This window comes from Mizuhopecten yessoensis, unplaced genomic scaffold (assembly GCF_002113885.1).
Source record: "Mizuhopecten yessoensis strain PY_sf001 unplaced genomic scaffold, ASM211388v2 scaffold8577, whole genome shotgun sequence".
In the NCBI taxonomy this organism is placed as follows: Eukaryota; Metazoa; Mollusca; class Bivalvia; order Pectinida; family Pectinidae; genus Mizuhopecten; species Mizuhopecten yessoensis.
Genome location: NW_018407617.1, coordinates 177,249 through 202,990, shown reverse-complemented (window position 1 = coordinate 202,990; position 25,742 = coordinate 177,249). Strand labels below are relative to the sequence as shown.

At 38.1% G+C, this 25,742-nt stretch overlaps 1 protein-coding gene across 3 annotated transcripts in view; it reads left to right on the top strand.

Moving 5' to 3' along the window:
* LOC110456250 (muscle, skeletal receptor tyrosine protein kinase-like) overlaps positions 1 to 25,742 on the top strand; it is a 97,916-nt gene that overhangs the window by 31,791 nt on the left and 40,383 nt on the right. Inside the window, exons 2-5 of one of the 3 annotated variants that reach the window (XM_021506862.1) lie at positions 7,827 to 8,126; positions 15,020 to 15,147; positions 15,767 to 15,977; positions 22,298 to 22,331. In XM_021506862.1, coding sequence (XP_021362537.1) covers positions 7,827 to 8,126; positions 15,020 to 15,147; positions 15,767 to 15,977; positions 22,298 to 22,331 — 673 coding nt within the window. Of the gene's footprint in view, positions 1 to 7,826; positions 8,127 to 14,738; positions 14,839 to 15,019; positions 15,148 to 15,766; positions 15,978 to 22,294; positions 22,332 to 25,742 lie in introns of those variants that run through there. The other 2 variants (XM_021506861.1, XM_021506863.1) reach the window with 2 other exon arrangements.

Below are 25,742 nucleotides of genomic sequence, written 5' to 3'. Positions count from 1 at the left end.
ACCAATTGTCCACATAAGATCTTACAGAATAAAATGGTGACCATATTGGTGAAAGGCAAGTTTTTTTGGGGTTGTTTGGTATATAGAGATCTATTGGTACAGGGAAGTACTTCAGTTTTACTTGAAGATCATTTTTAATTTAACTTTTTGTAAAAGTCTTTTTTTGCAGTCTGTGATTTTCAATGGATTCACAAAAATAGTGAATTTTATAGGATTTTTTTTCCAGGAATTTCCGGTCTATTTGCCACAGTAGGGAGGGTTTAATCTACTGTTAACTTTTCAGCCAATTTCCACCAATAAATGGTTGGAAGTGACTTCTGTGTCTCTGTCCTCCAGGTTTAAATATTTCACGAGATGTGATTCCTATGTCTCAATTTTCCAGGTCATTTTTACATCAGAAGTGACAGGTGACTAACATATTCCACTTGACATTTTCATTATGTTTGCATTATTGAATAGTTTGTCACTAGCTGGTTTTGAAATATTGATGTCTGATAAAATGCTGGAATAATAACCTCTTTAAAACAGCCAGTCAGGACTATATACTATAATAAAGATTTATGTCAAGTCAAGTCAAGTAAAATTTATTTATAAGTCGGTACACAGTTTAACATGATTTCACAAGCCTGCTTAAGTCTTTTACAACTGACTAAAAAAAATGAAGAGAAAAATCAAATGTATACATATGTTTTATGATGAGGTAAATATTCAATGTGGCCACTTTTAAGAAAAAGGAAAAAGGTCTGTGTTTGAGAGGAACTTTATGGAGAGTTAAATGTTAGAGTTAAATGGTTGGCAGGACTATCATCATGTCTACACTGTGTTTGTATAGACATTTCCGTATCTGTCAATGTAGGTGTAAATCTGAAGTGGTTATGACAACCCCGTAAATAAAACACAACCATATATTTCCTTGTGATCGTACAAGCATGAGGATCTTTTATCTGGTGTAAACTGAGCAAAATGACAGTAAGGGCAAATTGTGCAGCTAACAGATTACCCGTATTTACATGTACCTGTTGTTTGTAAAACTAGGTAGTATAAATGTATCATCATGTCTACTTGTTGTTTGTTAGACTAGGTAATATAAAAGTATCATCATGTATACCTGTTGTTTGTAAGACTAGGTAATATAAAGGTATCGTCATGTCTACCTGTTGTTTTATAAGGCTAGGTAATATAAAGGTATCGTCATGTCTACCTGTTGTTTGTAAGGCTAGGTAATATCAATGTATCGTCATGTATACCTGTTGATAGTAAAGACTATGTTTTATAAACGTATCATCACGTCTACCTGTTGATCGTATTGATTAGGTTTTATAAACATATCATCACGTCTACCTGTTGATCGTATGGACTAGGTAATATAAATGTATCCTGTTCTGTTTGCCATATGTATCAGATGACTGAATGAGTGTTTTGTCTCTGTCACAATTTAAAGATTAATCAATCAATTTTTGTCACAAGGTAAATGTTCTATCGGCCGTGTCACTGACGATCACTAGAGGTGATGTTTAATGTTTAAACATAAAACAGGATATTTACTGGTATGTTTATACCTGTGCAGATTTTACCTGCTTTCCTCAAATGAAGACAGATAATATATCTATATGTTCGGTCTCATTTGAATTTGCATGGCAAGCAATTTTATGCTAATAATAATTCTGGTTGTATATGCCATACAGATTGTGCATTATATACGTAATTATATAACCATGCCGGGCCGTACATTATTACACGACAACTTACCTAACTATAGCTGTAGACAAAACCACTATTGTTCAACATGCAAATCTCTAGTTTGTCTTGGGATAGTTTTACATGTTCTATTTTAAATTTGTATTTAATTCTGAACAGAATGAAACAAGCTTTTGTTCCTAAACCTTTCAGCTATTGACTCCTAAACTTAATTGAGAGATCAGTTGATCAGTGATTTTTTTTTAAACAAGAAAGCAACCTGTTCCATTAGTATCAGAGAAGATGATATCAGTCTGGTGGTTATGTTTTGGAAAGTAGCAGTTTGTATGAACTATGACCATTGTGAACATGTGTTTCAATATATCTGCCTACTCCCTATTTTGAATCTTTTCCTGAGTTACCTGTACAATTAACACACCTACACAGTAGTTTATAGCTGCATGTATTTCTTGTGTGTTGTGTTTAGATTTTAAAGCAAACTTATTCATGGACAGGTCGTTATATGCTGATCGGTCAGTGACATAGAAATCATGATATAGCTTCCACAAACCCACCTGGTGTTTGTATACCTCTTCACACACTAATAGTTTGTCTTTATGTCTTACACTTCTTTATTGATAATAACAGACAGTCACATTGTTATAGATCGAGATTTGTATGTGGTTTATAATGAACACTTCTTTATTGATAATGACAGACAGTCACATTGTTATAGATCGAGATTTGTATGTGTTTTATAATGAACTGGCTGTCAATTACTCAAAGGAAGTACGTAGGTAACAGTACAATGAAAACACACAGGTATCACTTCACAAGTAGTCATCCAATACCAGCAGATTTATTTCTATTAAAGGACAAATAACTCGAGTAAGGTCACATTTGTCTGGTGATCTGTTTCAATCAATGGGCAGATAACTCTAATATGATCTTTGTATGGTGATCTGCCCTAATAATGGGCAGATAAATCTAGTATGGTCTCTTGTCTGGTGATCTGTTTCGATTAATGGGCAGATAACTCTACAATGGTCTCTTGTCTGGTGATCTGTTTCTATTAATGGACAGACAACTCTAGTATGGTCTCTTGTCTGGTGATCTGTTTCAATTATTGGACAGATAACTCTACTATGGTATCTTGTCTGGTGATCTGTTACAATGGTCTCTTGTTTGGTGATCTGTTTCGATTAATGGGCAGATAACTCTACAATGGTCTCTTGTTTGGTGATCTGTTTCGATTAATGGGCAGATAACTCTAAAATGGTCTCTTGTCTGGTGATCTGTTTCAATTATTGGACAGATTACTCTACTATGGTATCTTGTCTGGTGATCTGTTACAATGGTCTCTTGTTTGGTGATCTGTTTCGATTAATGGGCAGATAACTCCACAATGGTCTCTTGTTTGGTGATCTGTTTCGATTAATGGGCAGATAACTCTATAATGGTCTCTTGTTTGGTGATCTGTTTCGATTAATGGGCAGAAAACTCTAGTATGGTCTCTTGTCTGGTGATCTGTTTAGATTAATGGGCAGATAACTCTAGTATGGGCTCTTGTCTGGTGATCTGTTTCCATTAATGGGCAGGCAACTCTAGTATGGTCTCTTGTCTGGTGATCTTTTTCGATTAATGGGCAGATAACTCTAAAATCGTCTCTTGTCTGGTGATCTGTTTCAATTATTGGGCAGATAACTCTACTATGGTATCTTGTCTGGTGATCTGTTTCGAATAATGGGCAGATAACTCTAGTATGGTCTCTTGTCTGGTGATCCGTTTCGATTAATGGGCAGATAATTCTACAATGGTCTCTTGTCTGGTGATCTGTTTCTATCAATGGACAGATACCTCTACAATGGTCACTTGTCTGGTGATCTGTTTCTATTAATGGACAGATAACTCTAGTATGGTCTCTTGTCTGGGGATCTGTTTCGATTAATGGGCAGATAACTCTAGTATGGGCTCTTGTCTGGTGATCTGTTTCCATTAATGGGCAGACAACTCTAGTATGGGCTCTTGTCTGGTGATCTGTTTCTATTAATGGGCAGATATAACTTATATCATCCTTTGTTAGGTGATCTGTTTCTATTAATGGACAGATACCTCTACAATGGTCTCTTGTCTGGTGATCTGTTTCAATTATTGGGCAGATAACTCTACTATGGTATCTTGTCTGGTGATCTGTTTCGATTAATGGGCAGAAAACTCTAGTATGGTCTCTTGTCTGGTGATCTTTTTCGATTAATGGGCAGATAACTCTACAACGGTCTCTTGTCTGGTGATCTGTTTCCAGTAATGGGCAGACAACTCTAGTATGGTCTCTTGTCTGGGGATCTGTTTCCATTAATGGGCAGACAACTCTAGTACGGTATCTTGTCTGGTGATCTGTTTCGAATAATGGGCAGATAACTCTAGTATGGTCTCTTGTCTGGGGATCTGTTTCGATTAATGGGCAGATAACTCTACAATGGTCTCTTGTCTGGTGATCTGTTTCCATTAATGGGCAGACAACTCTAGTATGGTCTCTTGTCTGGTGATCTGTTTCGATTAATGGGCAGATAACTCTACAATGGTCTCTTGTCTTGTGATCTGTTTCCATTAAAGGGCAGACAACTCTAGTATGGTCTCTTGTCTGGTGATCTGTTTAGATTAATGGGCAGATAACTCTAGTATGGTCTCTTGTCTGGTGATCCGTTTCGATTAATGGGCAGATAACTCTACAATGGTCTCTTGTCTGGTGATCTGTTTCTATTAATGGGCAGATATAACTTGTATCATCCTTTGTTAGGTGATCTGTTTCTATTAATGGACAGATATAACTTGTATCATCCTTTGTTAGGTGATATATTTTTGGAAAAATAGCTCTTATATGATGACTAGCCTGACAGTGTTGTTTCTGGTGATAGGACAGATAACTCCATAAGCATGCCTTGATAATGAATGAGGGAGACTAGCTGCACGCTACGTCTTGTCTTCTGATAAATTGCCTAGGATATCTGTTTATTAATGTTATTGCTCTGTAGTTTATTGATTAACTTTAAGTAAAAGTGTAACTCTGAGGACAATTGACCACAGTGACACATGTACTGATCTATATATTCCAGTAGGATTGTGGTAACATGTATATGATCATTTATATTGTGTCTATCTGTGAAGGTGGTTGAGTAAGTTATGAAGGTTTATCGGAGGACTAGTGTTTGAAAATATCTGTCGTTGGGAGTATCAAAGCCAGTATAGCTAACACATTATTTACTTGTCTGTGAATAGATAGAGACCTATTCTGAAACAGAATTCTTACACAATACTTCAAATTGAACAAATAAATTATACAGAAATCAATAGTGCTCAGTTTGATCAGATGTAATATCCCAGAGTGAAATCCAACCAAGGAACATTTACCTGTAGACAGGATCCACTGCCAAATACGTAACTAAACATTGGAAACTATTTTTTCTGGCACGACTATAGCTTTGATAAATCTTTCCTGAAAGGTAATCCATACGTTGTAGGACGTTGGAAATAATAAAGCTGAACTAAACAAAGTGTAACAAGTAACAGTGTTCAGAGTATAAAAGTTAGGGTCAGCCTGGTTTGACCGGGATTCAAACCTGGACTTCTGATTGTTATACCAGTATTACAACTCTAACTGATTGACCTACCTGGTTGATTGGAGTATCCCGATTGAGCTACCTGGTTGATGGAAGTATCCTGGCAAACTGTACTACAGCTATATCCAAATGAAATTTAAGGGGAGGTTACTGTGTATAGAAAAAAACGTAGTGCAGTGGCCATGGCACAAGGATCCTTAACCCTTTCACCACTGTAGACCATAATGGACTCATCAAGATCAATGTATGGTAGAGTCTACTAAAGTTGCGTAGGGGTGAAAGGGTTAAGATGAGGTGCATAATACAGCACCTGAGGTTTGGCCAAGTATAAGTCGTTACAGGTAAATACAATTTCAGGTACATTTGACCACTAATAATGTATATTTATTCTGGCCTGCTTAACTATCTTCTTACATTAACTCCAATTTAAAGGAAAAGTCATCTTCAAAAGCTAAGTATTTTAACAGATGATGGTAAATTGTGTGTAATTTTGGGTAAAACCTTATAGCCTGGTTCTGTATTCAGCATTCTTGTAGTTCTAAAACACAGTGTTAACTTGTTGTGTATTCAGCTCTTAAATTGTATGTTCGACCTGAAGGATACAACCATACTCCTGTTTATATTCTGAAAGGTTTCAACGTAACATTTTAATTGTGTATAATTACACCTGTACAAGACAGCTGGTATTTACATTTAAGCAGTTTTGTCAGTGTTTGATGTGGTTTGAATATTTCGGAGTTTATTGGCCGTAACATTCCAAAAATTACCGTGATAATCATCATACTTTCATATTTACCTTTGATTTCAAACTGTGAAACTATGTTGAAAAATTCGGTTGTTCAGATAAAATGTTGCTATGATCAAGTACACATAGTGTAAGTTTGTGATAATTGTGCTGAGGTACATATATGTACAGAGGTACATAGTGTAGGTTTGTGATAACTGTGCTTAGGTACATAGTGTAGGTTTGTGATAATTGTGCTGAGGTACATAATGTAGGTTTGTGATAATTGTACAGAGGTACATAGTGTAGGTTTGTAATAACTGTGCTGAGGTACATAGTGTAGGTTTGTGATAATTGTGCTGAGGTACATAGTTTAGGTTTGTAATAACTGTGCTGAGGTACATAGTGTAGGTTTGTAATAACTCTGCTGAGGTGCAGTATTGAAGAATTCTGTTTATAAAGTAGAGATATATTTTGGAAGTACATACTAAGTTTGAAGTTCTGATTGTATAATTGGTTCCTCATAATTACTATGGCACACTGGTGAACCACCCAGTTGTTTCTTGTTACTGGGAGCTTCACTTTAGCTCTATCAGTAGAACACTTCACTAATTACATTATATACTTCCTGATTTAACACCGTTGGGAGGTACCTGGAAAATGACCTTGGTTATATGTGATGATAATAGAATTCCTCACAAATCAAAGCACAATTAAAATGGTTCTTTTTGAAAGTTAGTCACTGGTAAAAGGTACCATATTTTACCGATGATAAGCCCATGCCTGGTAATAAGCCAATGCCTTCTTTTCTTTCCTTTCTGTAATAAAATATAAACTTTATTTATTTTACAACAATTATGAAACAAGTTTTTACAACTTAAACTAATCACTCTTGTTGGCCCAGATGTTAGCACGCGGGGGTCTTATTGTGGGAGGAAACCGCAGTATCCGGAGAAAACCCACGTGGTCGGGCAGGTGACCCCATACCTTTTCACATCCGATTGGGGAATCGAACCCCAGCCGCCTTGGTGTAATAGGTAGCCTCTTTGGCACATCTCTAATGACAAGTTATTCATTGAGATGTAATATGTACATGTGTGGTCTCATGATATAACGGGTGGTCCCCACTAAAAGACGTTCTGTGACAAATGCATACATGTAGTCTCCCAGGACAGTGATTTTTAAGGGCAGAAGTCTGCTTTATAAAAGTTTGAGTCTGTCTGCCAGTACAAACCAAGTTCCTGTAGTCCTGTGTGGTATATGGTATCAGTAATTGACAGAACGAGGCCAGTATTGATGTACAATGGCCTACGATGACAACGGGGAGGTATGAAATGGGGCAATAGTGTTGTCACCTAGAGCTAAAACATTGGGGTTTGTTGACACACACCCATGGGGCGACTATTGGTTACCATCAGGTTATCTGAGGACAGCCAGCATATTCTCACATTCCTGGAGATTGTACACATATACTTTTTTAATAAAATATAACGTAAAACAAGTGCTGAGAGAATCACTGCTCTCGTAATTAAAAACAGTTTCCTTTATCTTCATTTTCAGATCACAGACTACCAATGGTTAAGGTTAGAGTTAGGGTTAGGGTTAAGATCGGACAGTTTCATAGTTCAATCTCCTTTAATTCAAGTTTGATTTTCTTGGTGCATTCCATCTTTTTTCTGTCTCCAAGATTTTAAGCAAAAGTCATTTTGACACAGCCAAACAGTAATGCTATAGCTAGTTGATTAGATGTCTTGAATAACATGTTCATGTGAAGGTTTGCTATCCTCTTTTTATTCTGTATTTTCCAGCATTGGAAATCACACGCCACCCAGTCAATATCACTGTTGAGGAGCGCCATCGTGCCACACTGCACTGCGACGCACAGGGGTTTGGCGAAATCAAGACAGTGTGGCATCATAACGGCAGGCGCATGCGCCCTCATCCCAGGAACAACAGCAACAACATCAACATCAACTACAAGATCAAGAAAAATGGCCGCCTGATATATATTGACACCCACGTTGAGGACAGCGGGTCTTACTACTGTAATGTCACTGATGAAACCGGGCAACACATGATATCCCGGAAAGCCTACCTAAAAGTGGATGGTACGTGGCTCATCATTGGTCAATGTTTAACTCATTTCAAAGCTTGATTAAATTCTGAACACTCACCTGTTTTTTCCTATTTGCATGAGAGTGGCATCAACTGTGAAATCTAAGGCATATGAATTAAGTTGATGAGTCCCATGTAAAATGACTGGGAATGGATAACATGTATGACGTGGTTTCCTACATTTGAATTGAATATTGCAAACATGAATACATAATATGTATTGTAATATTTCACGCCATGGGGTACACTATCATAAAAGTTGGATTTTAAGTAGACAATTACCTGCAAAGAATGACATTTAGATTTTATTAGCTTATGATTGATGTACAAAACTAATATTCCTGTGACATAAAAGATGCTATCAAGATCGTCACTGATTCTAGGGAGACAATGTTGGCTAATAATACTGCAATATATCGTTAATCATTTTTTTCACAAAATGGATCTCAGAAAAAATAGGCAGATAAGCAATGGATTTGGAGTTATTTGACAATGCATCAAAAAATTAAAGTCAAACCTGTCGCCATGCATGGACATGTTCGGTCTCAAACGTGTCTTATATTGCGTTTTCTTTTCCATTGAATTTAGAATCTAAATTGATGAATGACATCATCGAGTTATTTTTGGAGGTGTTAATTACTCTATAGAAGAAGAAGAAGAGGTATAGTTAAATGGAATTTGTGATTTCACTATATGAGTTGAAGTGAGTTTTGTTGTTTAAGGAGATGAAGGTCACATTCCATACATAGCCATGTGTCCACAAAAGCTAGTGTTGTGTTTACCTAGGGGTCTACAACCATTCACCTTTGTTTCCTAGCCATTATATACCCTGCACTTTATATTTGAATTTTTAATATAATGACCAGTTTGATCTTTATAGGTGGGGGATTTTTAACAGGGAAGAAAGACATGGGAAACAATGTGTCAACATGGGTGGGAGTAGTTAGCACTTCTTTTTTCGTTGAGTTTTATGGATTTTTTATGTTACTGTTTCGGAACATCTTTCCATGCGATGATGGAGTCGATTTAGTGGCTAATAACGCCTTCAGTGGGGCTCCTATTAAACAAATTTGTGGGTTAAGTCCATATTTGGTTAAGTGCCTATATGGACATTTAACTAAACCTATTTGGTATGATGAACATTACAAGTAGGCAGATCAAACAGGAGGTGTCCAGCTCACTGCCGATCTCAGTGTCCAGCTCACTGTCCAGAGCTCAGTGTCTAGCTCACTGTCCAGCTGACTGTCCAGAGCTCAGTGTCTAGCTCACTGTCCAGAGCTCAGTGTCTAGCTCAGTGTCTAGCTCACTGTCCAGAGCTCACCGTCTAGCTCAATGTCCAGAGCTCACCATCTAGAGCTCACTGTCTAACTCACTGTCCAGCTCACTGTCAAGAGCTCAGTGTCTAGCTCAGTGTCTACCTCACTGTCCAGAGCTTACCGTCTATCTCACTGTCCAGAGCTCACTGTCCAGAGCTCACTGTCCAGAGCCCACTGTCCAGAGCTCACCGTGTAGAGCTCACTGTCTATCTCACTGTCCAGCTCACTGTCAAGAGCTCACTGTCCAGAGCCCACTGTCCAGAGCTCACCGTGTAGAGCTCACTGTCTATCTCACTGTCCAGCTCACTGTCAAGAGCTCACTGTCCAGAGCCCACTGTCCAGAGCTCACCGTCTAGCGCTCTCTGTCTAACTCACCGTCCAGCTCACTGTCAAGAGCTCAGTGTCTAGCTCAGTGTCTACCTCACTGTCCAGAGCTCACCGTCTAGCTCCCTGTCCAGCTCACTGTCCAGCTCACTGTCCAGAGCTCACTGTCTAGCTCACTGTCCAGCTCACTGTCCAGCTCACTGTCCAGAGCTCACTGTCCAGCGCTCACCGTCTAGCTCACTGTCCAGCTCACTGTCCAGAGCTCACTGTCCAGAGCCCCCTGTCCAGAGCTCACCGTCTAGAGCTCACTGTATAACTCACTGTCCAGCTCACTGTCAAGAGCTCACTGTCCAGAGCCCACTGTCCAGAGCTCACCGTGTAGAGCTCACTGTCTATCTCACTGTCCAGCTCACTGTCAAGAGCTCAATGTCCAGCCCACTGTCCAGAGCTCACCGTCTAGAGCTCACTGTCTAACTCACCGTCCAGCTCACTGTCAAGAGCTCAGTGGCTAGCTCAGTGTCTACCTCACTGTCCAGAGCTTACCGTCTAGCTCCCTGTCCAGAGCTCACTGTCCAGAGCTCACTGTCTAGCTCACTGTCCAGAGCTCACTGTCTAGCTCACTGTCCAGAGCTCACTGTCCAGCGCTCACCGTCTAGCTCACTGTCCAGCTCACTGTCCAGCTCACTGTCCAGAGCTCACTGTCCAGAGCCCACTGTCCAGAGCTCACTGTCTAGCTCTCACTGTCTAACTCACTGTCCAGCTCACTGTCAAGAGCTCAATGTCCAGCCCACTGTCCAGAGCTCACCGTCTAGAGCTCACTGTCAAACTCACTGTCCAGCTCACTGTCAAGAGCTCAATGTCCAGCTCACTGTCCAGAGCTCACCGTCGAGAGCTCACTGTCTATCTCACTGTCCAGCTCACTGTCAAGAGCTCAATGTCCAGCCCACTGTCCAGAGCTCACCGTCTAGAGCTCTCTGTCTCACTCACTGTCCAGCTCACTGTCAAGAGCTCAATGTCCAGCCCACTGTCCAGAGCTCACCGTCTAGAGCTCTCTGTCTCACTCACTGTCCAGCTCACTGTCAAGAGCTCAATGTCCAGCTCACTGTCCAGAGCTCACCGTCTAGCGCTCTCTGTCTAACTCACCGTCCAGCTCACTGTCAAGAGCTCAGTGTCTAGCTCAGTGTCTACCTCACTGTCCAGAGCTTACCGTCTATCTCACTGTCCAGAGCTCACTGTCCAGAGCCCACTGTCCAGAGCTCACTGTCTAGCTCTCACTGTCTAACTCACTGTCCAGCTCACTGTCCAGAGCTCAGTGTCTAGCTCACTGTCCAGAGCTCACTGTCCAGAGCTCACCGTCTAGAGCTCACTGTCTAACTCACCGTCCAGCTCACTGTCAAGAGCTCAGTGTCTAGCTCAGTGTCTACCTCACTGTCCAGAGCTTACCGTCTAGCTCACTGTCCAGAGCTCACTGTCCAGAGCTCACCGTCTAGCTCACTGTCCAGCTCACTGTCCAGAGCTCACTGTCTAGAGCTCACTGTCTAGCTCACTGTCCAGCTCACTGTCCAGCTCACTGTCCAGAGCTCACTGTCCAGCTGACTGTCCAGAGCTCACTGTCTAGCTCACTGTCCAGCTCACTGTCCAGAGCTCACTGTCCAGAGCTCACTGTCCAGAGCTCACTGTCTAGCTAACTGTCCAGCTCACTGTCCAGAGCTCACTGTCTAGGTCACTGTCCAGAGCTCACTGTCTAGCTCACTGTCCAGAGCTCACTGTCCAGCTCACTCTCATATTGACATCATTATTGTACCTTAAAAGTATAAATTCCATTGTTGATTTTTTGTTTGAAATGTTGTTCATAAAAACATACACATATGCACACTAGGGATGTTTCTGATGGAATTGTCCCCCATTCAGTAGGTATTAGATATGATCGATGCTGTAACAGTAAAGCTCACACTCCTGGACACAATGTAACGTATACCATGCAGTATAACATTACACTAAAATACTTAAGGTCCTTTCAAATTTAAGAAAGTGTCAACAAGTGCTGAAAATAGATGTTTGTCTCAAGGTTGTAGAGTTCAGTACTTTGAACTATCTAATTACCTGAAGATGAGATAAACAACAACACTGGTCTTTCTTTTAAAAATAAAGAGCAGTTCCATGTTTAAGATGTATTTAGTTGTTTAATGGTACATTTAAAAGGCTGCTAAGTGTGCCTAGTGAGTAGCTCTATATAGGGGATGTATCCTGGTATGTACTACCAGGTACTTTATCTCCCGGACCTACTAATGGTACACCTGCTAAAAACCATGTACAAGTCGTTGTTATTACATATTCCTAAACTGTTGCATATAAACAACTTGTTTTCATATGTTAAATAGTTACTGTGCTGAGTATAACACATAAATTATCACTCATAAAATGTAACAATCATTTTGAAATTTCTTTGAGATGGTAATTATCGAACTGTATAATAAGGCCTAATCTGACAAGATTTGTCAGATTGGACAGATCTATACTGTCTACACTGACCAAACATTTTGTCCTACTTTGTCAGATTGGTTAGGTTTATACTGTCTACAATGACCAAACATTTGGTGTTACCTTGTCAGATTGGTTAGGTTTATACTGTCTACACTGACCAAACATTTGGACTTACCTTGTCAGGTTTGACAGACTTTTACTGTCCACATATTGACGAAACATTTGGTGTTACCTTGTCAGATTGGACAGGTTTATACTGTCTATACTGACCAAACATTTGGTCTTACCTTGTCAGATTGGACAGGTTTATACTGTATATACTGACCAAACATTTGGTCTTACCTTGTCAGGTTAGGCAGGTTGATCTTGTCTGCACTGATAAATATAGTTGGCCTACCAGGTGTAATGTTTTTAACCATCAAAATTGCCCTCAGACTAGTTGTGAGTAAGGGTGGTCTTAATTGCTTGTACCTCAAGATTAACAGGTGTATGAAGGAAACAGGTGTCGGCTGGTTTAAGTGCACAACTGTGTATCTGAGACTGTGTATCAGAGACTGTTCATGCTGACTTATTAATCTTTTAGGGAAACTCAAAATGATAAACTATAGATTTGTAACCGATAAAACCCTGCAATCTACCTGTAGACATGACAGGTACACATGTGTGTCAAATGTTGTACAAATAGTAATATACATGTAAACATGACAGGTACACATGTGTGTCAGATGTACATACAACAATCTACCTGTAAACATGACAGGTACACATGTGTGTCAAATGTTGTACAAACAGTATTCTACCCGTAAATATGACAGGTACACATGTGTGTTAGATGTACATACAGTAATCTACCTGTAAACATGACAGGTACACATGTGTGTCAGATGTACATACAACAATCTACCTGTTAACATGACAGGTACACATGTGTGTCAAATGTTGTACAAACAGTATTCTACCTGTAAATATGACAGGTACACATGTGTGTCAGATGTACATACAACAATCTACCTGTTAACATGACAGGTACACATGTGTGTCAAATGTTGTACAAACAATAATCTACCTGTAAATATGACAGGTACACATGTGTGTCAGATGTACATACAACAATCTACCTGTAGACATGACAGGTACACATGTGTGTCAAATGTTGTACAAACAGTAATCTACCTGTAAATATGACAGGTACACATGTGTGTCAGATGTACATACAACAATCTACCTGTAGACATGACAGGTACACATGTGTGTCAAATGTTGTACAAACAGTAATCTACCTGTAAACATGACAGGTACACATGTGTGTCAGATGTACATACAACAATCTACCTGTAAACATGACAGGTACACATGTGTGTCAGATGTACATACAGTAATCTACCTGTAAACATGACAGGTACACATGTGTGTCAGATGTACATACAACAATCTACCTGTAAACATGACAGGTACACATGTGTGTCAGATGTACATACAGTAATCTACCTGTAAACATGACAGGTACACATGTGTGTCAGATGTACATACAACAATCTACCTGTAAACATGACAGGTACACATGTGTGTCAGATGTACATACAGTAATCTACCTGTAAACATGACAGGTACACATGTGTGTCAGATGTACATACAACAATCTACCTGTAAACATGACAGGTACACATGTGTGTCAGATGTACATACAGTAATCTACCTGTAAACATGACAGGTACACATGTGTGTCAGATGTACATACAACAATCTACCTGTAAACATGACAGGTACACATGTGTGTCAGATGTACATACAGTAATCTACCTGTAAACATGACAGGTACACATGTGTGTCAGATGTACATACAACAATCTACCTGTAAACATGACAGATACACATGTGTGTCAAATGTTGTACAAATAATAATATACCTGTAAACATGACAGGTACACATGTGTGTCAGATGTACATACAACAATCTACCTGTAAACATGACAGGTACACATGCGTGTCAAATGTTGTACAAATAGTAATATACCTGTAAACATGACAGGTACACATGTGTGTCAGATGTACATACAACAATCTACCTGTAAACATGACAGATACACATGTGTGTCAAATGTTGTACAAACAATAATATACCTGTAAACATGACAGGTACACATGTGTGTCAAATGTACATACAACAATCTACCTGTAGACATGACAGGTACACATGTGTGTCAAATGTACATACAACAATCTACCTGTAAACATGACAGGTACACATGTGTGTCAGATGTACATACAACAATATACCTGTAAATATGACAGGTACACATGTGTGTCAGATGTACATACAACAATCTACCTGTAAACAAGACAGGTACACATGTGTGTCAATATCCAAGGCTGACTTTCCTGTTAAACATGACTGATACGCATGTGTCATTACAGTACCACAATCCATACCAAGTAAACAAGTTTGAACATGGATAGGATTATCCCAGTTTTTTTATATGATAAATATTCAGTGTGTGCCCAGGAAATTGTATAACTAGAGGGTGCCTTGACTTTCTTACAGACGTGGTCCAGTGAACTACCCTGCACATTAGCTACATATGTGAGCAATTGATTAATAACTTACAGAACTAATTTTTCAATCTGGAGAACAATGCTTATTTGTTACGATACATCTGCAGCTACTTTAATATAAAATGTACTAATCTGTTATATATGATGTTGACACCTGTAAATTTACCTGTTGATGAGCTCTGACCACACCTGTAATGCTGTACTTACAGTTCCTGCACGATTCCTAGAAAAGGGTCCCCATGACCGGCATGTCAAGTATGGAGTGGCTGTGGAGCTGACATGTAGTGTGACTGGTGTACCTAAACCAACTATCAAGTGGTTCAAAAATGGCATCTGGGTAACAATTTCTTACTAGAATGACTTATATTTTATTTATTAAAGATATTGTGATCCTAATTATAAAAAAAAACAGGTTGAATATTTGAACGTTTTTGCTGGTTCCTGACAAATGTGTTGATCTTATTTAGGAGCTGAACCACCCACATTGAATAAGAGTTATCTCCCTTGTCATAAAGCTTGCCTCAGCCTTTGATTAGTGGATAAATAGGTGCTATCTGATGTGTCTGATGTAAACAACACCTTCTCCTTTGATTTATACAGCTGTGGATTAGGTGCACTAGGACTATCTTTTTGAGATTGCATAATCACAGCAGCAGAAATTTTAGGACTTTTTAAGGAAAATCAATGATTTCAGGAAATTTCTGTTTTTAAAGTCTTTACAGTCCTAATTATCTGTAGTATTCAATTTCTCAGTTCAGTTTATTCACAATTTCAACTTCTGTGTTTTATAATTATAGAAAATCATTATGGTTTTATTAAACACTCTTTCCTATATTAATGTTATTCCCAATACCAAATGCAATTTAATAATAAATAAAGGTATGTACATTCAACTTTGCACCTAATTAAATTGTATTTAAATATTAACATTACCTGATTGTCTGTGGTTATTTCAGTTACACAAGCCATACCCAATGGGAATGGAAATCACTTACAAGGCACGGGCCTCAGTAGAGTTGTCCGGCACGGAAACTGAATCATCTCGGCTCTGGATTGGAAATGTCACCGAGGAAGCAGTATACAATTGTACTGCAGTGAACACACCAAAGGGAAGACCATTCCCAATCCACCGGGAAGCAAGAGTTGTGCCTATTCCTGTAAATACTAGTAAGTTTTGTATCAATTAAAAGAGATATAAAACAAATCTGTAGAAGCCTTATTGTACGTATTTACCTATACAGAGATTGATCTAGCTTTTTGTATCTGTAGAAGCCTTATTGTACGTATTTACCTATACAGAGATTGATCTAGCTTTTTGTATCTGTAGAAGCCTTATTGTACGTATTTACCTATACAGAGATTGATCTAGCTTTTTGTATCTGTAGAAGCCTTATTGTACGTATTTACCTATACAGAGATTGATCTAGCTTTTTGTATCTGTAGAAGCCTTATTGTACGTATTTACCTATACAGAGATTGATCTAGCTTTTTGTATCTGTAGAAGCCTTATTGTACGTATTTACCTATACAGAGATTGATCTAGCTTTTTGTATCTGTAGAAGCCTTATTGTACGTATTTACCTATACAGAGGTTGATCTAGCTTTTTGTTTCCCTTTTTTTGTTTAAATCTAGTTTGAGTGATGATAGCCTACCATATCAGAGTCTGGATGTGTCACTGATGAATCATATCTAAAATTATCTTCTGAATCTGAAAAATAATAAATGCATTATGCTGCCACCTCTCAGAGGTAGATGGATGGACTGTATAGAGGAGCATATGTAATTAAACATGGATGTCTCTCATCTTTTGTCTTTTATGTATATATACCAACCCTACAATAAAATCTGTGACATTTCTGACTCCATGTCTAAACGTACTTCTCAGAGAGAGATGTATTTAAGAGCATCTACAATATGAATGACATCGTTGGAAACCTTGTCTGGAAGTTCTCAGCCTGAGTGATGTATATGGTACTTATAGTGTTTTAGAGAATGAGATGTCTTTCCCTTGTTATAAATAACAGCACCACATATAAAAAATATGTTTATAATGTTATCCAAGTATTTCTGATAAACAGTTGTGTCATTTATCTAATGTATTAGACATGTAGCTGCTACCGGGTTTTTACCTGGGGACAGGTATATTAAGAAAGGTCAAGGCCAGGTCACTTTCCCAGCACATACAGCATGTCAATCATTAGTAAATATAGCAAACATGTAAATCATAATGTTATCTGTGACATCAACCCCAGTATAAACTCACAAATTCTTATTGGAAAGAATTTTAAAGATAACAAGAAATATTTTTTTCCCTATGTTTATGAGGCTGTTATCAGGTTCAAATTGCTGTGTAAAAAGGATTGTATAAAAAATAAATAGTACAAATATCACAAGAATTTTAGGTATTTAAAATGCTGTATGTAGATGATATTGAATGCCATTTGACTAGCCATTATACACAGTGGATAAAGCAAGTGTTAGAAGCTCTGGGCATAGTTGTGTTTAATTTCTGTATAATGCAGTCACACCTAACTGGCCAAGGAATTTACTGCCCCTGTTCCCCTATTTGTACTTTCAACATCACACACAGTGACATTCTGCTAAATAACAAGACACACTTACAATGCACACTTATATATATATATATGCATATTTCCACAAAAAGTACATGCCACATGCATTATACATTGCTACAGGTACATACAAGTGTGTATATGTTGATATCCCACTTACATATAGTTTCCCAATATCGAGATGTGGCACGGGACCAGTCATTAGTGATTTCTGTAGTAATACTTGTGGAGGTATGGTTGTGTTACAGGAAAGAGAATAGTGTGCTTCTGTCCGGAATCAAATCAGCAACCTGGTCAGCTGCTCTACCAATCTAGCTAAATAAAAAGAGAAATTCACTCTAGTACAAAGTTGAATGTAATTAAAATCTCCCCCACTAGCTATACTCCCCCTTGTAAATGTGTTCAGGTAGGGCGGTAGTAACCATTGGTAATGGGATGGAGAACAGTTGGTGTTTCTACCAGGAACAAGCAACCCCCCAGATTACCAGTCCATCGCTGTACCAATTGAGCTAAAGGGAAATTCTGATTAACTCAGAGCAAAATGGCCAATGCTACAGTTGTATAAGGCACCCTGCCCTTATAAGTTACACTACAAGTCTATATAACCCATAATTATACAGTCCAGGGCAAAGGTTGCACTGACAGGTAAACACTTACAGGTAAACACTTACAGGTATCAAGATAATACCTACAGGATGAAGTTTTTTATTGGCATAACCCATTTATCTGTCTTTAATCCAAACTTTTAATCCTGACTCAACAGTATTGCCCCCCCCCCAAACTTGCGTTGACTATTCAGGAGAAATAACCCTATTACTCATATATCTTTGAGTTAATCGAGAAGTGATATCGTTACAGACCTGCAACCTCAACAGAAATTAAGTAGCAAGGTAACTTGAACAGCTTCACCTTTCAGCATTGTGCACCCAAAATCATGGTCACTGTTCCTATAAATAGAACCAATCTATACCATTGATGTAACAAAATCATGATCACTGTTCCTGTAAATAGAACAAATCTATACCATTGATGTAACAAAATCATGGTCATTGTTCCTATAAATAGCACCAATCTATACCATTGATGTAACAAAATCATGGTCCCTGTTCCTATAAATAGAACCAATCTATACCATTGATGTAAAAAAATCATGGTCACTGTTCCTATAAATAGCACCAATCTATCCCATTGATGTAACAAAATCATGGTCACTATTCCTATAAATAGAACCAATCTATACCATTGATGTAAAAAAATCATGGTCACTGTTCCTATAAATAGAACCAATCTATACCATTGATGTAAAAAAATCATGGTCACTGTTCCTATAAATAGCACCAATCTATCCCATTGATGTAACAAAATCATGGTCACTGTTACTATAAATAGCACCAATCTATACCATTGATCTAACAAAATCATGGTCACTGTTCATATAAATAGAACAAATCTATACCATTGATGTAACAAAATCATGGGCACTGTTCCTATAAATAGAACCAATCTATACCATTGATGTAACAAGGCTCCATGTACCTGTTAAATGTCGGGTGTTAACTTGCTTGCTACATTGCTAAATTAACCTTGACCTACTTTAAAGGTCACAACAGCATAAACGGTAAGCCAAACAGGCCTGTTGGTCCTCTTATTAAAGACAATACCAAGGCTGAGGCTTTCCTGAAGCATAAAAAAAATCCCTGATATTTGCCACTCAGCTTCTATAGAATGGTGCCTCAACTATAGCGGTTAAACTGAGTTTAGCCCAATCACCCCTGAAGACACATTTGAACCCTTCCAGTTTAAAGGTTGGAATGGTTCATTATGAAATTTCAGGGGTGAATAAGTTAATAGAAAAGCAGTTCCTGTGTTTAACAGAAATGTAGTCCCTATGTTGAAGTAAAGGTTTAATTTGTTATACTCTTTGTAAATAAGTAAGAACTACAGCAAACACACTACATATTACATGGCAGAACAGACCACACGCTTGGGGCTCTAGTACAGACCCAATAAATGTCAGACTTATCATTGCCAAATCGTACACACTCCATGTTTAATATTGAAGACAAGATCTATTGAAATATATATATCTTAATAAAAATCTCACAATATCTTCACTTACCTAGATATACACTAATGACTGACCGTTGCTTGTGTGTATGGTTTGACCAGTGCCCCAGATCCCCTTGTGCCCCTGCATTGCCCAGTCTTGACCATTAGTCTAGTACATAAGGGCATTTAAATATTAACTGTTTGATTTGAAATGAAAAACATACCCCAAGGACATTAGTTGTGTGAATAAATAGCATCATGACTCAAACCTAGCCAGTATTTATTTGGGCTGAACCTGTCATGTATGTTCATGTTGCCAAATTTAGTGAAGCCATTTTGACTTGTGTAGCGCGCAGACTTAATGAGGAGAGATAGTTGTATTTTTCCTTGTGATAATTGCCACAGAAGGTGATGAACTAGTAAACTTTGTCTGTAAGGCTGTGGGATAAAAGGTTCTCATTAGTACAGAGTAATAGGATTTACACAAACTGGTGGAGTTATCCCTCAGATAATGTGTATTACCAACTCAACAGATGATTCTGTATAGGTGCTGGAAACAGTGTGGCATAAAATTAGACGATAAAAGGATTTGATTACATTCTTATGTATTCTTCTTCTTGTGGAAGGATTCATACCGTCAGTGACTGTAGGAACATTCAACAGGTCAAAGTGACAAAGGTCTACATTTAGTGTGTGAGGGTAATTCCTCATTATAAGAGAGCAGCGGTAGATCATCATATGAGACTTTGTCATAACGGGATTATACTGTCTATCTCTAAGAAATTACCATACCTCATTGGTAGGACTCATTACTGGGGAGAAACTGGGCTTTGTCACTAGGGCTCATCACTAGGGATTTATGGTAACTCACACCGGAGCTCATCACTAGGGATTTATGGTAGCTCACACCAGAGCTCATCACTAGGGATTTACGGTAACTCATACTGGAGCTCATAATTAGAGATTTTCGGTAACTCATACTGGAGCTCATAATTAGAGATTTTCGGTAACTCATACTGTAGCTCATAATTAGAGGTTTTCGGTAACTCATACTGGAGCTCATAATTAGAGATTTTCGGTACTGCATCAATAAGGAGTTGCTTCATCACTATAGTGTCTGTGCCAAGAATACATTCTAAATTTGACTCAATCTTAGAAAGGCTGTGATAAAAGTGACTGATTTGAACCCCCGCACCCCCACCCCCCAAAAAAAATCCAGTTAAGCAGCATTGTTCACCAACAGAGTATTCCTTGTAATAGCCTTTCTTTAAGTTAAAAACGGTTACATTTGCCTCCAGTACATCAGATAAAAAATAATTTATTTACTATTGATAAACACATAAGTGGGAAAATAAGGAACTCCATTCATAGAGTAGAGAGGATTGGAGCAGTGTTTATCAGCCGTTATTTCCCCTTGGAATAGGGGATAGATATTTACTGATTACCAGTGATAACCTTTTTGGTATTTCCCACATGTATTTTAGCATGAATCACTTTGAACGAAGTTTGCAATAGAAATACACAGATATTTGTCTAGGATGTAGTTTTTTGACGCCCTGCTGTGCACGATCGTGAAAACATAGGAGATATTAACAGAAGGAACGCTGAAATCCCCTGGAAAGATGGAGCTGATATTATCAGTATTGCCTCAGCAGTTCGCATAGATACAGAGGACACGGGCGATGTTTATTTTTCTTCAGAGTCTTTGAGGATAAGTGTAGCTCCATCATTTACTCAGCCCGGGAAATTGAGATATAGGTCAGATATCAAATTTTTGATGAAACTTTTGGGAGATTAGCTGGCTACTAATGACTGGCTGAGAACAGGAGATACAGAGTTGGTTCTAGTGAGTGGGATAGGATAGCAGACCTCTCTGTTATTTGGGGAGACACTACTTGTGGACTCGGTGAAACAAGTTTGGGATTTAAATACCACTTCTCAATTAAGATAAAACAAATACAGTTAGGCTTGGTGCATAGCGTGACAGCTGCGGGAACGTTTTTTTTTACAATTTGGTTTGAGACAGCCAATCTGCTGGTACTATATAGCATATGTAGTGTCTTTGTTGGCAGCAGTATCTCTGTGTCTCATTCTGTATGTACACAGGATTAACACTGTCACCACAGCACAAACATTTCCAGTGCAAATCAAATTTTCTCTAAATTCTGTATAAATATTGAAGCAGGCTTCACATTTACACTACCATTTACTCCCACCTTTTTGGGGTTTGAGGAGGACGATTTGCTGTGGTGAGACTTGTACAGATGATGGCACAGATGTTCTAAAGTAGTGGTTGTGGAGTTGATAAGCTTTAGCTTAACTCGTGCAGTTTATGTAAGGAAAAAAACAAAAAACAAATTGCTTTGCAGGAAATCAAAGACATTTCCAATTTTTTTCAAAGGAAATTTTACAAGTCTTGGAGAAAAGGATCAAATAGTGAATTTGAATTTGAGTGCTCATTGTAACGGCATCCATGTGAAGCCAGGGGTGAATAAAAACCGACGGACAACCTGTGTGTGAACTGTTACAGGGCTGGCACCACTTGAGTTCTAAAACACTTGTTCCTGGGGTTGTGGAAGTATTTCTCCACAGACATACACATGGACTGAACTGTAGCAGCTGATGTAAGGGGTGTGTCTGGCGTGACCTCAGGACTGATATTACCCTGTGTGCTAATCTTTATAAAGGATAGGAGAAAAAAATAGTTTGGTCTTTATAGTGATTCGTCATGAGGGCGAAACAGACTTATCATCATCTCCTGGTGCAGAAACCCAATATTTCCCTGAGAAGATTACGATTTGTTAAGACATGTTTTGTGACTTGGATCATTGTTATTGTGGAATTTATCTTTTTTACTTCAGTAGAAGTCAATGCCGGAACAGCCAGGCCACCGGAAGGGTGAGTACCATTTTTGTTCAATTTCAAACTCCAGACCCTCCTACATTGTACCTTTTCATCTATACCATTTAATGTATAGAATACGTAGTAATACATACACATTTGATAAATTAAAAAAAAACATTTTTAAAGTTAAGATATTTAATGTTAACAATTTCCTTATTAGATTAAGACAACAAGATGGTTATGCTAGAACTATGTTTTATAAAGAGAACATTTTGACACATAAAAATGTGTTACTATTGTTTGGCCTGTGACATCGTTATCTAATAGTTTGATTTTGCTAATTACAAGCATTGCTCAGTTTTTAGTTTCTCATAATTTCTAAATCACTGATTGACAGGAGTTTTTGAAATTTTCATTTCTTAGTGGTTAATTAATATTGTTTGGAAATTAAAGTGTATTGGGGATTTTTTTTCAAAAAGGAATCAGCTTTTCATAAATTTAGTGTTTGTCTTTCAAATGAAATTATAAGAAATAAAAATGGTTTTTAAGCTCACCTGCTGTAGGGGAGCAAGTGGAACCCAATTTTATATAACCAAGGGTGTGGCTGCGCTGGGGGCAGAGGGGTGAGGCAAATTAGGGAGAACATAATGACTGTTTAAAATCCTTCTTCTTCTGTATGAACTAAGGGATTTGGAACGAATTAGGTGTGGAGCATCCTTGGGCAAATGGGACTCAATTTTGTATAAATGGAGGGGGAGGAGGGGAAATTGAGCTAAATCTTAAAAAAATCTCTTTCTATATGAATGGACACATTCTTGGGCGAGGGGATTTAATTTTGTATAGAAATGAAGGGTGTAGCTCCCCTTGGGGCAGAGGGTTTGGGGCTCATTAAGGAGAACATATTGACCGTTTAAAATCCCCCTTCTTTATGAATGGAGGGATTTGAAACAAATTTGGTGTAGAGCATCCTTGGGCAAAGGGTACTCAATTTGGGGCAAAAAGATGGGCAATTGGGGTAAGCTTTTTTTGAGGGTTTTTTTGGGCTTCAGGAACCCCCCCCACCCTGATCATTTTCTTTATAAATCATGTATTTTCACCATTTTCCTCAATTTTTCCCCCACATGGAAACCCCCCCAGGAAATTTGGAACCCCCCCCAGATAGGTCTCTGGATCGGCCACCGGGAACAGTTACAGTGTTATAGTGTATGAGAATATTTTCAGAAGGTTGCTTATCATCCCGGTGAACGATACAGAACCTCTGGGCCTCTTGTTCTGGTTATGCCATATATACCTTGCAAACTGTATTCAATTTTTTCTTAAACTGCAGATGCTTTTTTGTTAGGTATATATGGGAATTTTGATCATAAGTAATATAAAGCAAAAAACATACGTCACTCCTCAATATAACAGTATTGGTAATAACTGAACACATCTTTTTGTTCCAATCAAAGCATTTGATTAGTGAGTTATCATCTCTTCAGTCAGATTATGAGATCCTTTCACCATATGGTCATAAAATCATATCATAAACTTTATGTCACGGAAATTGCTGCTCGTACTTTGATTGTGTCATAATTTGTAAAGCTGCTACATTTATGTGAGTTTTATCAATATAGGCGCCTCTGAGTAGATAGGTGTATTTTAATATCACACTGCAGGCTATGTTGTACTATAAACGACTAAATCAAAAACATAGCTTCCTTGACTCATTCACCCCCGATAATCCATAATGAACTACTCCTACCTTTGAATTGGGAGAGTTCACATGTGTCTTCAGGGGTGAATGAGTTAGGGCTCACTCACATTCACGGTTCTCTACCTTTGGTATCAACAAGTATTTGATTTATTGGCAATTTGTCTTGCATAGAAAGCAAGTCTGAGCACCTCATGATTGATCATGATTGTAACCTTTGAAAACAAGATTTCATCTCACTCTCTTTGAAATTTATGATGACATCTTGAAATATTACGAAGCATGTTTTATGTTGTTGTGAACTAGGTCGAGATTAGGTGAAGGGTACATAAGGTAATTTTAGATATTGTAAATTAAGTAAAGCATTTCCTTTAGAAAGTACTCTCATAAGGTGAATCTGTGATAAAGATCAATAAAAACAGCTTTTGGTATTTTTATGGGGACTTAACAGCTAGCGCTATGACAATTGATCTAACACTCCAACTTGTATTGGCGATAGGTTTGACAGTGTTTATTTCCTTTTATAGCATTAAGTTCCTTTTGAATGTTTAAATAAATATTTAAAACCAATAATTAACTTGTTACATTGAGTTAAGAATGCTGTACAATAAATATAACTTGATGTGGAATTCAGCGAAAAAACTCCTGGCATTTCGTAATTAAGTTTAATGTGTTTTTTTATGTTTGATGGCCATCACTGGGTGAGCGTCAGTTCTATCCCAGTGAGATCGTAGGTGAGATATCTACACTTCACTCTCACTCCTCCTTACATACAATGTGTGCATCCCGAAAATGTTAGGAGAGTATTCGTGGGAAAGTCACGGTTGTCTGATTCTTTCACACTTAGGCGGGGTTAGGTCCAGTATCACTGGAAACCAGGAGGTGTCCATGAGGCTTGTTTTTTCTCATGTCTGACATCTCAAAAAAAAAAACCAGCAAGGAGACCGATGTAAATATGTTCAAGTAGTATTTTTTTCAGGTTCTCTCATCAACCGTTGTTGGAGATGGCAAGAAAAAAAGAGGGAGATAATTATGTAGCAATAACATCAATTTTTACAGGGATAGGATTTCTGGGAAATATCAAATTTACAAGCTACAAGATATGTAATGGAGACCAACTAACACATCTATATACCTCCCGTAGGCTCTGTAGGGCTACTTCCATGCTGGTCATAGGGCTGTGTCATTTCTAACAGGAAGCATCTATTCTATGAAAATATATACTAAATACATGTGCAACTTTAGGTCTCATATGTTATAACAGCAGTTTGTTTCAATATGGCACTCCAGAGTCCAAACAAACAGATTTCTTGTTGAATGTGTATTACTATATAAGCAGGGAAGTAATAATTGCAGTGCAGGCTTAAAATTTAAATTTTCCAGGCAATTCTGCCCTTTTGTCAAGAAGCAATTTCAAAGCAAAATGTCAAGGCAGGGAACAATAATCATAGTAACTTGTAAACTGTTAAACTAATGTTGAAATATATTCCTGTGGTCAGCTGGTAGCAGAAGGCTATTTAAAATGAAATGTCTGGTACATGTTTTTAGGGTAGACCAGTCACAAACATCTGACTGAGGTGTCACAATGATAATCTATCTTGGGTAGACCATTTACAAACATCTGACTGAGGTGACACAATGATAATCTACCTAATGGGTAGACCAGTCACAAACGTCTGATTGAGGCACTACTACTTTATATTATTACTGATGCATCACAAACTTGAAGAATATTGGGGAAACCATTGACAATATTCCTATGAGCACGCAGT